Source organism: Ceratotherium simum, chromosome 34, assembly GCF_057802395.1.
Source record: "Ceratotherium simum simum isolate JZ-2026a chromosome 34, ASM5780239v1, whole genome shotgun sequence".
NCBI classification, from domain to species: Eukaryota; Metazoa; Chordata; class Mammalia; order Perissodactyla; family Rhinocerotidae; genus Ceratotherium; species Ceratotherium simum.
In genome coordinates this window covers 16,456,416-16,470,120 of record NC_141933.1, presented here as the reverse complement: position 1 = coordinate 16,470,120, position 13,705 = coordinate 16,456,416, and the positions used below count along the sequence as shown (strand labels likewise).

The 13,705-nt window shown below is 50.9% G+C and overlaps 1 protein-coding gene across 1 annotated transcript; it reads right to left on the bottom strand.

Moving 5' to 3' along the window:
• Positions 1-639: 639 nt before the first annotated feature.
• Positions 640-11,934, bottom strand: UBE2L6 (ubiquitin conjugating enzyme E2 L6). Its single transcript, XM_004437368.3, has 4 exons — positions 11,839-11,934; positions 8,559-8,654; positions 3,476-3,662; positions 640-1,548 (listed from the first exon to the last, which is right to left on the bottom strand). The coding sequence occupies exons 1-4, from the start codon at positions 11,863-11,865 to the stop codon at positions 1,397-1,399; spliced, it is 462 nt and encodes a 153-aa protein (XP_004437425.1). The 5' UTR covers positions 11,866-11,934; the 3' UTR covers positions 640-1,396.
• Positions 11,935-13,705: the final 1,771 nt, after the last annotated feature.

Sequence of the window (13,705 nt, the reverse complement as noted above, 5' to 3'; positions counted from 1 at the left end):
GTAGAAGATTCTCTAGAAATCTCACCCAAACTAGGCTAGTGGGGGCCTAGAGTGATTCCTATTTCTTGAAGATACTCCACATTGTGTCTCTGAAAAGCCGGTGGTGTTCCAGCAGCTTAGAACCATTGCACCCAGAAAGTTCTTCCTTCGGGTTAAGTTAATCCCTCCAACTCCGGCTGAAGTTCTGGCTTATTAGAGATGAACCCCTGAGCTGATCATAATTTCCTGCTAACAATCCTGTCTGGTTTTATCAGCCATTTGGAGCATGTGTGCTGCTGAGAACAGCTCATGAAAATCACAAGAACAAAACCCAGCAGGCTTGCCACTGCGGCAGGCGTGGGCTCCGCCCTGATCAGCAGAGGGGACCTGGCAATCCACTGAAATGCTCTGTGCCTCGGTTGCCTCATCTATAAAATGGGTATGTCCACCCCTGTGGACGTGTTGACAGCTCCTCTGGCCAAGGACAGCCTAGCCCCAAATGGCCAGCTTTCCCCACAATGTTTGGGGTTACACGAAGCCCAGTGAGCCATCAGTTCACGGGAAGCAGGGTCACACGTTTTCTTAGATGGCAGCTAAATCCCCAGCCTCACCTCCTCCTGATGAAACCACCCCATCCCCTCCACGAACACTCAGCCAGACTCCATGATGCATCTGTGACTTTAATGCCTGGTCAAGCACATGGTTCCCCTGACTCCCCCTGGAATGGAAGCTGGAGGGGACACTCCTCCCAGCCTGAAGCCTGGCCCCCAGGAACTGGCCACCTAATGGGATTGCAAGTGGTTTAGAAACCACGTCATCAGATTTCCGGGATGGAGATTGGATTCTTCACTTTGTGGAAGAGAAAAGGTTTAGCACCTAAATCTATACACATCTATCAATAGTCTGGCTGATTTCAATTATTCAATCAACAAAGCAGTCGTAAATATGATGCCCTCCATGTGCCCTGCCTCCCACCCCTACACCCTACTTCCCCTCTGCCCCCCTGATGCCTGGGCCTTGGGGGGATTCTGATTGTCTGCTGGGCTCATTTCCCGCAAGCTGGCCTGGAAGGTGACCTGTGTCTCTCAGATGGATCAACTAGTGAGACCAGGATTCCCACGTCAGAGAGCACTGGAGAGCTGGCCTGAAACTCTGCAAACCCTAACTCCCCTGGCTCTGGGGCAGAGAAAGGGAATGGGAAAAGCACACCTGTGGCCAGGTGAACCTGGGAGAGGGTCCACACCACACACATACCCGCGGCCCTTCCCCCACAAACTAATGACTAACAACCTAAGAAGGAAAAAATGGAAAAAATGAGCAGAGAACGGGCCACCAAGGGGCTCTGGCCCCCAGTTCAGGAGGTGTGTCCGTCCATCACACAGAGAGGATCCGAGGCAGAGAGGGGTCAGAACCAGAGTTAGGAGGGCCGGTCCTCTCCAAACTTGAGGGTGAACTCTTCGGCCTCCCTGTTGAACTGCTCCGGGTCCTGTATCAGCAGATCAGCAAGTTTCACCCGGAGGGGCTGGCTCAGGTCTGGTGTATTCACCAGCACACTGAGGGCCTCCAAGACTGGGGAGAGAGCCAGATCAGGACATCAGGATGGAGAGAAAAAAATCCTGGGAAGGAGGCGATGGCTACCCACTCCCAGATCCCCCTGAAACTCCACACTGTCTCCTTGGGGGACCCCAAGGAGGTTCCATCTCTTGGGATGGCTCTACAACCAAACCAAACGCCCCCACATTCTTAGCTGATGATGCCCTGACTGGTTATATCAGTGGTTTTCAAACTATGTCCCAAGGCTCCAGAGAAGCTTCCCATCACGGGGTCGATGAGATAAACGGGGTTTCCTGGTGCCACTCCCTCTCCAACAAGAACAACTTTGTTTTTCTCTGTTTGATATTAGGATTCCAAATAAACTTTTATTTGGGGAAAAGGGTTCTGAGGCTAAGTACCACTGCCCCGTGGCTCTTATCTTTCACAGATGCCTTTGGGAAGCTGGTGAAGGCATGGCCCATCTCTCCAGCAAGTGCACATACGCATACGCACAAGCATGCAGTTCTGAGTTAAGAGCACTTCACGGACCCCCGAAACTCATCCAAGGACCACACCTCCCTTCCCCCGCAGGATCCTTGTTTCCGGGGTTAAGAACTCCTGAGCTGGTCCAGAGGCACACCGATTATGCCCATAGGCTCTAGAGCCTCATTGTCCAATATGGTAGCCACTAGCCACGTGTGGTTATCTAAATTTAAATTAATTAGAATTAACTACAATTAAGAATTCAGTTCCTCAGTCGCTTTGGCCACATTTCAAGTGTGCAATGGCCACACATGGCTACTGACTATGGAATGAGGCAGTGCGGCTACAGAACATTTCCATCACTGCAGAAAGTTCTGCTGGACAGCGCTGCTCTAGGGTCAGCCAAGCCTGGCTTGGAATCCCAGCTCTGCCACTTGCCAGCTGTATGACCTTAGGCAAGTGCTTCACGTCTCATAGGTCTCAGTGTCCTCATCTGTTAAATGGGTCTAATGATAGCACTCCCTCATAGGGATGCTGGAGGATTAAATGAAGCTGGTGCGTGAAGCTCTTCGCACAGTGCTGAAAGGGCTTAATTAAGTGATGTGTATGGTCATGATTAGCCCAAGCCCCTCACTTTTTTTTTTTTTTAAAGATTTTTTTATTTATTTTATTTTTTCCCCCCAAAGCCCCAGCAGATAGTTGCATGTCATAGCTGCACATCCTTCTAGTTGCTGTATGTGGGACTCGGCCTCAGGATGGACGGAGAAGTGGTGCCTCGATGCGCACCCGGGATCCGAACCCGGGCCGCCAGCATTGCAGCGCGCGCACTTAACCACCAAGCCACAGGGCCGGCCCACCCAAGCCCCTCACTTGTCATTTAGGGCATGGAACCCTGGAAAGGAACAGAGACTTCACCAAGGTCCACAGACAGAGCAGTGGGCCTTCTTATCCCAAGCCCTTCCCTCTACAGCCCAGCTGCTTCTCTCTCCCCACTGATCCACAGCAACGTTGCTCTGTCACACCTGCCCAGGTATACCAACAGAGCCAGGAGCAGGACAGCCAGCCCAGGATCTCAGGACACATCCCTTCCATCTGATGTCAGGCTCAGCTGAGACCCACAAATTTTTTTTTTTTTTGGTGAGGAAGATTAGCCCGGAGCTAACATCTGTTGCCAATCCTCCTCTTTTTGCTGAGGAAGATTGACCCTGGGCTAATGTCCGTGCCCATCTTCCTCTACTTTATATGTGGGACTCCTGCCACAGTATGGCTTGACAAGCAGCACGTAGGTCCACGCCCAGGATCCAAACCTGCGAACCCTGGGCTGCCGAAGCGGAATGCATGAACTTAACCACTACACCACCGGGCTGGCCCCTGAGACCCGCAATTTTTATCTCCTCTCTTTGGGGCTTTTCTAACTCGAAATGGTCCTGTAACCCCCATCCAGCGTCGGTCCTCCCCTTTAGGCAAGACCCAGCCCCACCTTGGCAGGTCTTGATGGAAGGCTTCCAGTTCTCATTGCTGATGATGGGCAGGCACACCTGTCCGTCGTAGTCCACGCTGGGGTGGTAGATCTTGGTTGTGAATTTCACCGTGGGGGGCCTGAACGGATACTCCTCGGGGAAGTCGATGCGCAGCTTGAAGGCCTTGAGGTTGTACGGCGGTTTCTCCTGTGCAAGAGAAGGGGTCAAGCTCTGTTCCGAGGCACGGCTGCTCTGAAGAGATTATTTTCCTCCTCGGGCCTTGGTCTGGGTTCCCCTTTCCCCGCCCCTACCCCAAGGTCCCAGGCATCCTCTGCTCCACTCCTAGGAAGAGTGGAGGGGACACAGATGGCACCTGTGTTCATTTGGCAACTGAGCCGTGGATTAGCAGAAGAGTGGAATCCAAAAGAACACTGGCCTGGGAATCACAAAACTTGGATCCTGGCTTTGCTGTGCAACCATGGGCCAGCTGCCTCCCATCTCTAGGCCTCACTTTCCTCACTTGAAAAATGGGTAGGGGCTGGCCCGATGGCGTAGTGGTTGAGTTCCCGTACTCTGCTTCGGAGGCCCAGGTTCGCAGGTTTAGATCCTGGGTGCAGACCTACGTACCGCTCATCAAGCCATGCTGCGGCGGCGGCCCATATACAGAGTAGAGGAAGATGGGCATGGATGTTAGCTCATGGCCAATCTTCCTCACCAAAAAAAAAGAAAAGAAAAGAAAAGAAAAATGGGTAAAGTTTGACTAGATGAGCTCTAAGGACTGTATCAGCTTTAAAGTCTTTCTGAGAATTACAGAAGAGAAGAAGGACAGACATCCTCCCTTTGGGAGCTGCTAGCAAGTACAGGAGAACATCATTACTGGGGGTGAGGAAACAGAGAAAATGAGGCAATCATACGAAGTCAGGGGCTTGGGAAGGTAAAACGGTGCAGCCACTGTGGAAAATGGTACGACAGTTCCTCAAAAAAAAATTAAACAGAGGGGCCAGCCTGGTGGCATAGCGGTAGAGTTTGCTCGCTCTGCTTCAGCAGCCCAGGGTTCGCAGGTTCGGATCCCGGCACGGACCTAAGCACCGCTTATCAAGCCATGCTGTGGCGGCGTCCCATATAAAGTAGAGGAAGATGGGCACGGATGTTAGCCCCGGGTCAATCTTCCTTGGCAAAAAGAAGAGGATTGGCAACAGATGTTAGCTCAGCGCTAATCTTCCTCACAAAAGAAAAACAAAACAGGGCCGCCCCGTGGCTTAGCAGTTAAGTGCGCGCGCTCCGCTGCTGGCGGCCCGGGTTCGGATCCCGGGTGCACACCAACACACCGCTTCTCCGGCCATGCTGAGGCCATGTCCCACATACAGCAACTAGAAGGACGTGCAGCTATGATGTACAACTATCTACAGGGGCTTTGGGGGAAAAAATAAATAAAATTATTTAAAAAATAAAACATAACATTAAACAAAGAATGACCATAGGATCCAGCAATTCCACGTCTGGGTCTATACTCAAAAGAACTGAAAGCAGGGACTCGAACAGGTATTTGCACACCCGTATTCAAAGCAGCATGATTCCCATTAGCAAAAGGTTGAAACAACCCAAACGTCCATCGAGGGATGAATGGATAAATGAAGTGTGGTCTATCCCTACAGCGGGATGTTATTCAACCTGAAAAAGGAAGGAAATTCTGATACACGCCATGACATGGATGAACTTTGAAGACATTATGCTAAGTGAAATAAGCTACACAAAAAAGAACAAGTATTGTATGATTCCACTTCTGTGAGGTACCTAGAATATTGTCCAATTCAGACATAAAATAGGAAAGCAGTCACCAGGTGCTGAGGGGAGGAGGAATGGGGAGTTAGTGCTTAACAGGTACAGAGTTTCAGGATGGGAAAATGAAAAAGATCTGGAGACAGATGGTGGTGATGGTTGCACAACAATGTGAATGCACCTAGTGCCAGTGAACTGTAAACACAAAAGTGGTTAGGATGGTAAATACTGTTATGTATGTTTACCATGATAAAAAAACAAAAATAAAAACTTGGGGCTGGAGTCACCGAGGGCTGCCACTAGAAGACCCTCTAGGCTTTCAGCAACCTGAAGACTTTCCTGGGCACCTATTCTGTGCCGCCCTGTGCTAAGGGTTCAACACACATTAGCCCATGTGGCAGAGTGTAGGGGTTACACAGACTTTGGAGCCACCCTGCCTGAGTGTGACTCTTGGCTCTGCCACTCACTAGCTGTGTGACCTTAGGCAAGTAACTTAACCTCTCTGTGTTTCCATATGGGAATAATAATAGACTTCTTCATAGGGCTTATGTGAGGATTAAATGAGTTAATTTATATTAAGGGCTTAGAACAAGGCCTGGCATGTGGCAAGCACTACGTATGGGTCAGCTATTATGATAGGTATTATGGAAACTCACAACTATGAGCATCTCCATTTTCAGATCAGGAAACTGAAGTTCAGTGTACGTAAGGAATCTGCCCAGGGCCACAGTGGCAGTGGATGGGAACCAGCGCTGTCAATTCTACATCTCCACACATGAGCACTACTCTACACCCCTGGAAGGGAGGAACCCCAGAACTTGGGTGACCCCAACACAGGGCACACAGGCCTTCAGGCCGGTTTGAAAGCTCCAGATCCTTTCAGAACCTTCATTCTTTTTTGTGTGTGTGTGAGGAAGATCAGCCCTGAGCTAACATCTATGTTAATCCTCCTCTTTTTTTTTTTTTTGCTGAGGAAGACCGGCTCTGAGTTAACATCTACTGCCAATTCTCCTCCTTTTTTCCCCAAAGCCCCAGTAGATAGTTGTATGTCATAGCTGCACATCCTTCTAGTTGCTGTATGTGGGACGTGGCCTCAGCAAGGCCGGAGAAGCGATGCGTTGGTGCGCGCTCAGGATCTGAACCCAGGCCACCAGTAGCAGAGCGCATGCACTTAACCACTAAGCCACGGGGCCAGCCCAGAACCTTCATTCTTGAGAAGACAGGACAAAGACAGCTAGAAGGACATATGTATTGAAGTACAGAGTCAAGGTTTTAAGAGAGCTCCTCTTCCTTGGCAAAAGGCAAACAGAAGCCACAGTGGTCATGAGTGTCTCTGAGATAAGAGGATGGGCAGCTAGTGGTCAGATAAGAAAACGTTTCAGCTTTTATGTTCTCAATAACAAGAGGAGGCTGGGACCTGGGAAGCAGAGACAAGGCCAAGGGTGAGGCCTTAGAGAAGGATGGGGAGTGTCTGTGTGTCCTGTCTGCAGGGGTTGCACGCTGGGCTTCCAGGGTCCTAACAGAGGAAGGAGGTGACAGCGTCTGGGGATGAGAGCCCCGGGAACCAGCCCCAGCTCTGCCTCGAGTTTGCTGTGTGGCTTTGAGTGCCTCTAGGACTCAGTTTCCCCATCTGTAAAATGAAGAAGTTGGACCAGACAGAGGGCTTCATACTGCACCATAGGGTCAGCTGAGAAAGTCCTACTTCCTTCTAAGTTCTGGGTTAAATAAAGCATTTTGCTATTCTCCCAGCTGTGCCACCTTATTCTGTGTGAGCTTGGACAAGTCATTTAACCTCCTAGGCCTCCATTTCCTCAACTGTAGAAAGATGATGACCTTCCTTGTGGGGTGGTTGAGAGGATTCAATATAACCTCACATGTCATGTACTGAAAATGGTGCTCAGTCCATTGGGAATTCTCAACGAATGTGAACTCTTACTACTAGTTTTATAAGCCTCATCCGGCTGTAGGCTTCCACAACAAAGATGTGACCACCTTGGTAAGCATGTAAATTGAGACTAAGCCTTTGAAGGGCAATTTGTCTGCTGGTCCCACAGACCTTCCCCTGCCCGCCATCCATCCCCTCCTTTATGGCTTCGCCAGACCCCATCAGGCGCCCTTAGCTGGCTCCTCTGCATCAAGCTTTGGTCTCCCGGTCCTGGATTCTTTCCAACTAGCATGGTTTTTCAGGACCCCTGTATGGCTGGAAGGTCTCTGGCTAGTTCCTGGGGACACACCGACCCACCTCAGTCTTGCCCACCATTGAAGTCCTCTGATTTCATAGTAGTCTCTGAAATGTGACCTTCCCAAGGTTTTCCTATCACCCACCTTCTTCCTTCTGACCTGTTTCTCCCCTCTTCATTCCCATCATCTCAGAGCTAGCCTCCTGAGAGATCTCATCAGTCCCTGCATCTCCTTCTAGCATCTTCTTCTCCTGGTCTGTGAGGCCTAGAGCAGGTGTCCTCACTCCAAGCCAGGTACATGGATTGCTTCAACCCAGCAGCCCACAGGACATGACAGAGGTTCAAATGTTGACCTGACTCAAGGGCTTTTCTCCATTTTTCTGGACTACAGGTCAGTTGACAGAGAATATGGCACAACCCAGGCCACTCTGTTGTCAGTAAAAATCCTAAATAATCAAACAAATTGTTTCCTTTATATTCCAAAGAGTTAAGAAAAAGCTGAACTATTTTAATTTTTATCTCCAAGTAACCAAAGGTGTATAGATGAATTTCTCAAAGAAAATATCTTCCGTCACTAGTAATTAGATGACAAAATAAAGATTTTGCCCTCTGACAGTCCTTTGGAATACAGCTTTCAAAGGGAGATTTCATCAAGATGATATCTAATAATAGAGAAAAATCAGAACAGTAGAGACAATTTATCCATGTTGTCATATGGAACAATAATTTTCTGAAATATGATCTTAAAAGAAAACAAACTATATTTTAGATCTAAGGAAGCAAATTCTACCAACTGTGGGAAACAGGAAGTTTATTCCTACCCCTTGACAAAGGTCCAAGAGATCTTTTTTCCTTCTCTTTTTTTTTTTTAATGCTGTTTGCGGAAGCTTCTGTGGTGGGCTTGGTGGCTACTGGTTTGAGGAAGGGGTCTCCTACCAAGTCCAAATGTCTTTTAGCCTCTTCATCAGTCTGCCTCGACCTCAGAAGCAAGGATCCAGAGAGAGACCCCCTCTACCATGATAACCTCCAGTAAAGAAAAATGTCTCTAACGCAGGGAAAATTCTTGCCCAGTCCTAACCCTCCCTGCCCAGGCCTCTGGCCTGAGTCACCCCCATCTGAGGCCACAATCCCTGGGGAAACTCACGGGCAGGAGGAGTGCGTGCCACACCAGGATGTCGGCGGCATCGCTGAACAGGTTCTGCAGGTACCGGGGAAGGTTCTTCTGAAGATCCTCCAGCTCCTGCGGGGGGCACAGACAGTGGACAGTGGGCCGTCTCTCCCCTACCTCAGCCTCCTCCCCCGTCCCAGCAGCAAGCTGTCCCAAGTCCCAAAGGGGACACCCTAGGGAGAGAAGCCAACAAAGTCAGAGCCCCCATTTACTGAGTGCTTAGGATTTGTAGACACGGTGCCAAGTGCTTTAAGTGAATTATCCGATGTTAGCCTCACCCCAGCTCTGTACGTAGCAGGTGGAGGGAAGATGCAGATCCCTGATCCAGATTTTACAACTTGGGAGTAAATTCTCTTAGGAGCCTTTTCTCCTGAAACTGCGGTACTTAACCTCCATCCTCTTGTCCTCACCCTAGGAGTCACAAGTTCCTAATTCCCTCTCTCCCTTCCTTCCGTAGCCTCCACTGAGTATCCAGCATGACATGTCCTTACAGTGCTCAAAGCAGAGTGGGCAGCAAAGACATCACCCCATCCCTGTCAATCTCCTCCAGACCAGGGCTGGGGTAGGGAAATGACTCAGGCAGCCCATGGCAGAGGAGAACTCCGCAGAGAAACAAGGGGACAAGGAGTGACTCGCCTTCCCAGAAATGTGGCCTAGTCACCTGGACATCACTGAATTCTCCCAACAGCCCTTTCCTGAGTATCCTCTGTTGACACTTGACTAAGACAGGGCCCAACTCTCCAGAACTTCATTGGAGTAATGGAAGCAACATGAATGTGATTATGTGAATAATGTGGGGATACATAACAGGGAAGGAGAGGAGAGGGGAGCAGGAAGGCTTTGCAGAGGGTGACACTGTGAGCTGAGCTATGCAGAATAAATAGGAGCCCATGGTGCAGAGAAGGGAAGAGGTACCAAGGCATAGGCCCAGTTAGAGTAAATGTGTACAGTGTGTCCCATGCAAGATTAATAATTATTACAGAAAAAGGGTTCCACAGTCAAGTACATCGGGAAACACTAAGCTAAACGGATTTCTTTACTGCAGGACTTCACAAAGCCTTTAGTATACTGTTGTGTATCATGAACCTCCAAGATGTGAGCCCACAGCATGCAGTACTTCTCAAATGTATTTGACCAAGGAACCCCCCTCCCCCTTTTGGGGTCCATCCTGTGGGGCAACAGACCATTTTTTTTGGAAAAGACCAATAACAGATAAAAAGACACTCAAGGGCAGGTCTTATTCCTCTGGAACACCAGATGAGTGTAAACCAGTGGTTCTCAATCAGGGGTTATTTTACCCCCACTCTCAGGGCATTTGGCAATATCTAGAACCATTTTGGGTTGTAACAAATGGGGGAAGTGCTACTAGTCTCTGGTAGGTAGAGGCCAGAGAGGCTGACAAACATCCTACAAAAAATTATCTGGCCCAAAACGTCAATAGCGACAAGGTTGAGAAACCCTAGTGCAAACAAAGGCAGAGAGAGAGCTCCAGCCCACAGCTGGAGAGGAGTCCTTTAACACTGTGTCCTGTCAGACCTTTATCTGCCCCCCAACATAGAAACACATGCCTGTCCCCCATTTCCTATCCCTCAGCCCATACTCCATCTCTGTTCATACAAAAAACTGCTTCTTGCACCTTCTGCCCAGAGTGTCTGACCTCTCATTTATCTTTTACCCCACACTAGAAGTATCTGCTACCATAAGTCATAGTTCTAGCATCATCTGTGACTCTTTGGCAAGAAGGAAGCCCCAGGTTGAACAGAGAGGCTCTGGAATGCACATTTTCCCGACTTCACTATAACTAGGAACACTTGGACTTTATCTGTTATGGATGAGTTCTGCCAAAACCTTCCCCAAGCCTGATGATGTTGAAACCCGAGCTAGGGGACACGGCTCTTTCCTGTGGCCTGTTAGGAAATCATCTGACTCAAGAGAACAGAAAATGAAAGTACAGTGCTCACTGAAAGAAACTGCAGGTGGGAGCCCCAAGCACCTGGGCTCAAATCCCAGCCCCATCACTCCCAACTGGGTGACCCTGGACAAGCAAGTTATTCTCTCTGAGCCTCCACTTCCTCATCTGTAAAATGGGCATACATGACTTATCTCACAGAGTTGCTGAGAGAATTCGATGAAATAACTAATGTAAATTGCCTGGCACTTAATGGTGCCAATGTAACAAATACTGGCTCCCAGCTCCTTCCCACTTGGCTGGAAAGACTCTCTGCCCCATTTTGCTGCCAACCTTCAGATTTCAGTTCTTCTGAGCTGAGCCTGCTCTGGGTGCCCCAATCCGAGATCATCTTCTTCTCAGAGGCTGAGGGTAGCAGGCCCTCCTTCACCCCCTTCAGGCCTGCCCCCAACTCCGTACATTGAAGGGGCACTTCTGAGAGACTCAAAGCCCGGGAGGTGTCAGACCCACTTCACCAGGATTGTCCTCCCTTCCCGGTCTATCTTCATCTCCTGGCTGCACCCCAGCCCTCCAAACACCCTGGGTTTTCCCCGCTCTTGGGGGAAATCGCCCCCTCCCCATCCTTCCAGACCTCATTTCAAATTGTGTCCCTGATTGGAATGAACTCACCGAGGGCAGGATTTTTGTTCGTCTCTGCCTCCCTAAATCCTAGAACAGGAGCCAGCACACAGTAGGCATTCGACAACATTTGCAGAACGAATGAATGCATGCCACCTACTCCAGGACAGCTCCAGGACCGCCTTGGCATCTCTTCCTACCGAGAATACCCAGGGAATCTTGCTCCCGACTCCTACTCAGTATCCCATACTTCTCGGGACGCTGATGTGGGTACCAAATCATGGGGCGGGGCGTGCGCTACTCCAGGGCAAGGACCTTTTCCTGGTTATCTCTGTTCACAACCCACCCACCACTACCCCCAGCAGAGCGCCTGGCTCCAAGAAGACGCCAAGGAACCCTTCCCGCACCTGAGACGCACGCAATTGTTACCACAAGTTTCTGGCAGGAGAAATGAAACTGAAACCAGTTTGGGGGGAGCTGGCTCATCCCCATTCCCAGCACAGCTCAGGGCGCCAGCGACACCCTCGCCTGATGTGTCCTCACCCCTCAAAACTCCAGCTCTCGCAGACCCACTCCTCTGGGGAGGGGGCGGGGATGACAGAGATTCAGCCAGCCCTGGTACCCAGATAAACGCGCTCAGAGAGCGGAGAGCCGGGGGAGGGATGGAGGGAGGAGGGAATGGGAGAGCGAGGGGAGCCAAGAGAAAGGGGGCATCCTACATGCAGTTACCTTCGCCACCCGCTTGCTCGCTGACATCTCGGGACCGAATGTGGGGCTTCGCGGACTTGAGCCAGACTGTGCCCCGACCGGCGGACTCGGCGCGCCCCGCCCGGTGGACCCCGCCCCCGAGAGCCCCGCCCACGCCCCGCTCCCCCAGCGCGTACGCGGGAGCCCGACAGTCCTGCCCCCCACCGCCTCTGCTGGGACTAGGGGCCGCCGAGGGGAGGATCCGCCTGCGCCCCGGCCTGGGCCCCGGCGCGGTGGGCTCCGATCCCCGGAACTTGCGCTCTTTGTCGGGAGCCGACGCGGGCCCGGGAGCCCGCGGCGGTGCCAGATCCCTGCGTCCCGCTGGGGGGCGCCGCGCACCAGGTAGCAAGCGCTCGCGGCGCGGGGCCGGGGTCCGCCCATCCGGGTTCTAGTTCCAGCTCCGCCGCCGGAGGCCCCCCATCTCCATCAGCTTTCCCACAGCGCCCCAAATATACACTCTCCCTAAATGAATAAAAAACTCTTGGTATGCAAATACAGCTCCATCAGACCGCCGCCCTAAGCCCCCTCAACGAATTCCTGGAGCCCCCTGGACAAATCACTTTCCCTCTCTGGGCCCAGTGCTCCATCTCTAAAAATGGATGGGGGCCACGGTAGACTATGTCCCCTCCAAGGACCCCTCCCCTGGCAGCTTGGGATCCTTTGTGCTGTCCAGCATTCGGTGGTGAGACTGCAAGGACCTTTCTCCCAGGTGGCTGCTTGGTGCAGAGCCCCGCAAGGGGGCGCTGTTGGGCCCAGTCTCTCTTGCTTTGAGGATTCGGTCGACCCTTCATTTAGTCACTGGTTAAGCTTAGCATTTAGTAAGTGCCTACTATATGACGATTTGGGAAACAGTTGAGTGGGGGCAGCCCCGAGAGAGACTTCAGGAGCTTCCCTTATTTTACCACTGGGCCATTACAAACTGCGGGTCTACTGTGTGCCCCGCACACATAGGCAGGAATTTCCACCCCTCTCTCCAGGGGCAGAGACCCCTTCCCCCAGCCCAAAGCTGAGGCCACCGTGGAATTGCAGCTCCTGAACACGGAGCAGCGTCTGGGGAAGAATCTCCTAGTAAAAATGAGTCTCCTTGGGAGGATTGAACCCATCTTCCTCACCCTACTCCTTTCAGTCCAAATGAGAAAAGAAACCAGCGTATTTTGAGCACGTTTTGAGTTCTGAACTCACTACTTCATGTAGTTTTTATCTAAGTGTCTTGGAACCAAATGACTTCTCTGCTCAGATGTGGGATGTATTTGCAGAATGATTAATTCTGTTTAATTCAATCCTATAAACTTTAACCGGGCATCTTCTACATGCCAGAAATGAATAAGCCACTGTCCCCAATCCCATAACATAGGTAGAGATGAGGGAATGAGGCCATCTGAACCATCTCAGTTAACCAGCATCTACTACTGAGTGCCAGACACTGACTTTAGGGAACACTGCGATGAGAAAGTGGGGTCCCTGCCCTTGATGAGCTCTCCTACTGGTGCGACAGTGGGAAAGAATGCAGCCCTTGCGTTTTTAATGCAAAGCAGTAAGCATAAGCCTATCAGGAATCATTTGGTGCTCTGGGAGCCTGAGGAGGGTCAACTTGATCCTGCCTCAGAGAGGGACAGAGGTTTCCTGGAAGAGATAAAAATCTAAGTGAGTTGCAAAGCATGATAACGGGGGCAACCCCGTGGCCTAGTGGTTAAGTTTGGTGCACTCTACTTCGGTGGCCCAGGTTCACAGGTTCAGATCCTGGGTGTGGACCTACACCACTCGTCAGCTGTGCTGTGGCGGTGACCTATATATGAAATAGAAGAAGACTGGCACAGATGTTAGCTCAGGGTGAATCTCCCTCAAGCAA

Bases quoted from the DNA above. Each gene is read 5' to 3' on its own strand.
- UBE2L6 (XM_004437368.3), bottom strand. From the start codon at position 11,865: ATGTCAGCGAGCAAGCGGGTGGCGAAG. The intron at 8,655-11,838 runs GTAACTGCATGT...TGCCCCCCGCAG, and splicing joins CGAGCAAGCGGGTGGCGAAG to GAGCTGGAGGATCTTCAGAA. The intron at 3,663-8,558 runs GTGAGTTTCCCC...TCTCTTGCACAG, and splicing joins GGCACGCACTCCTCCTGCCC to GAGAAACCGCCGTACAACCT.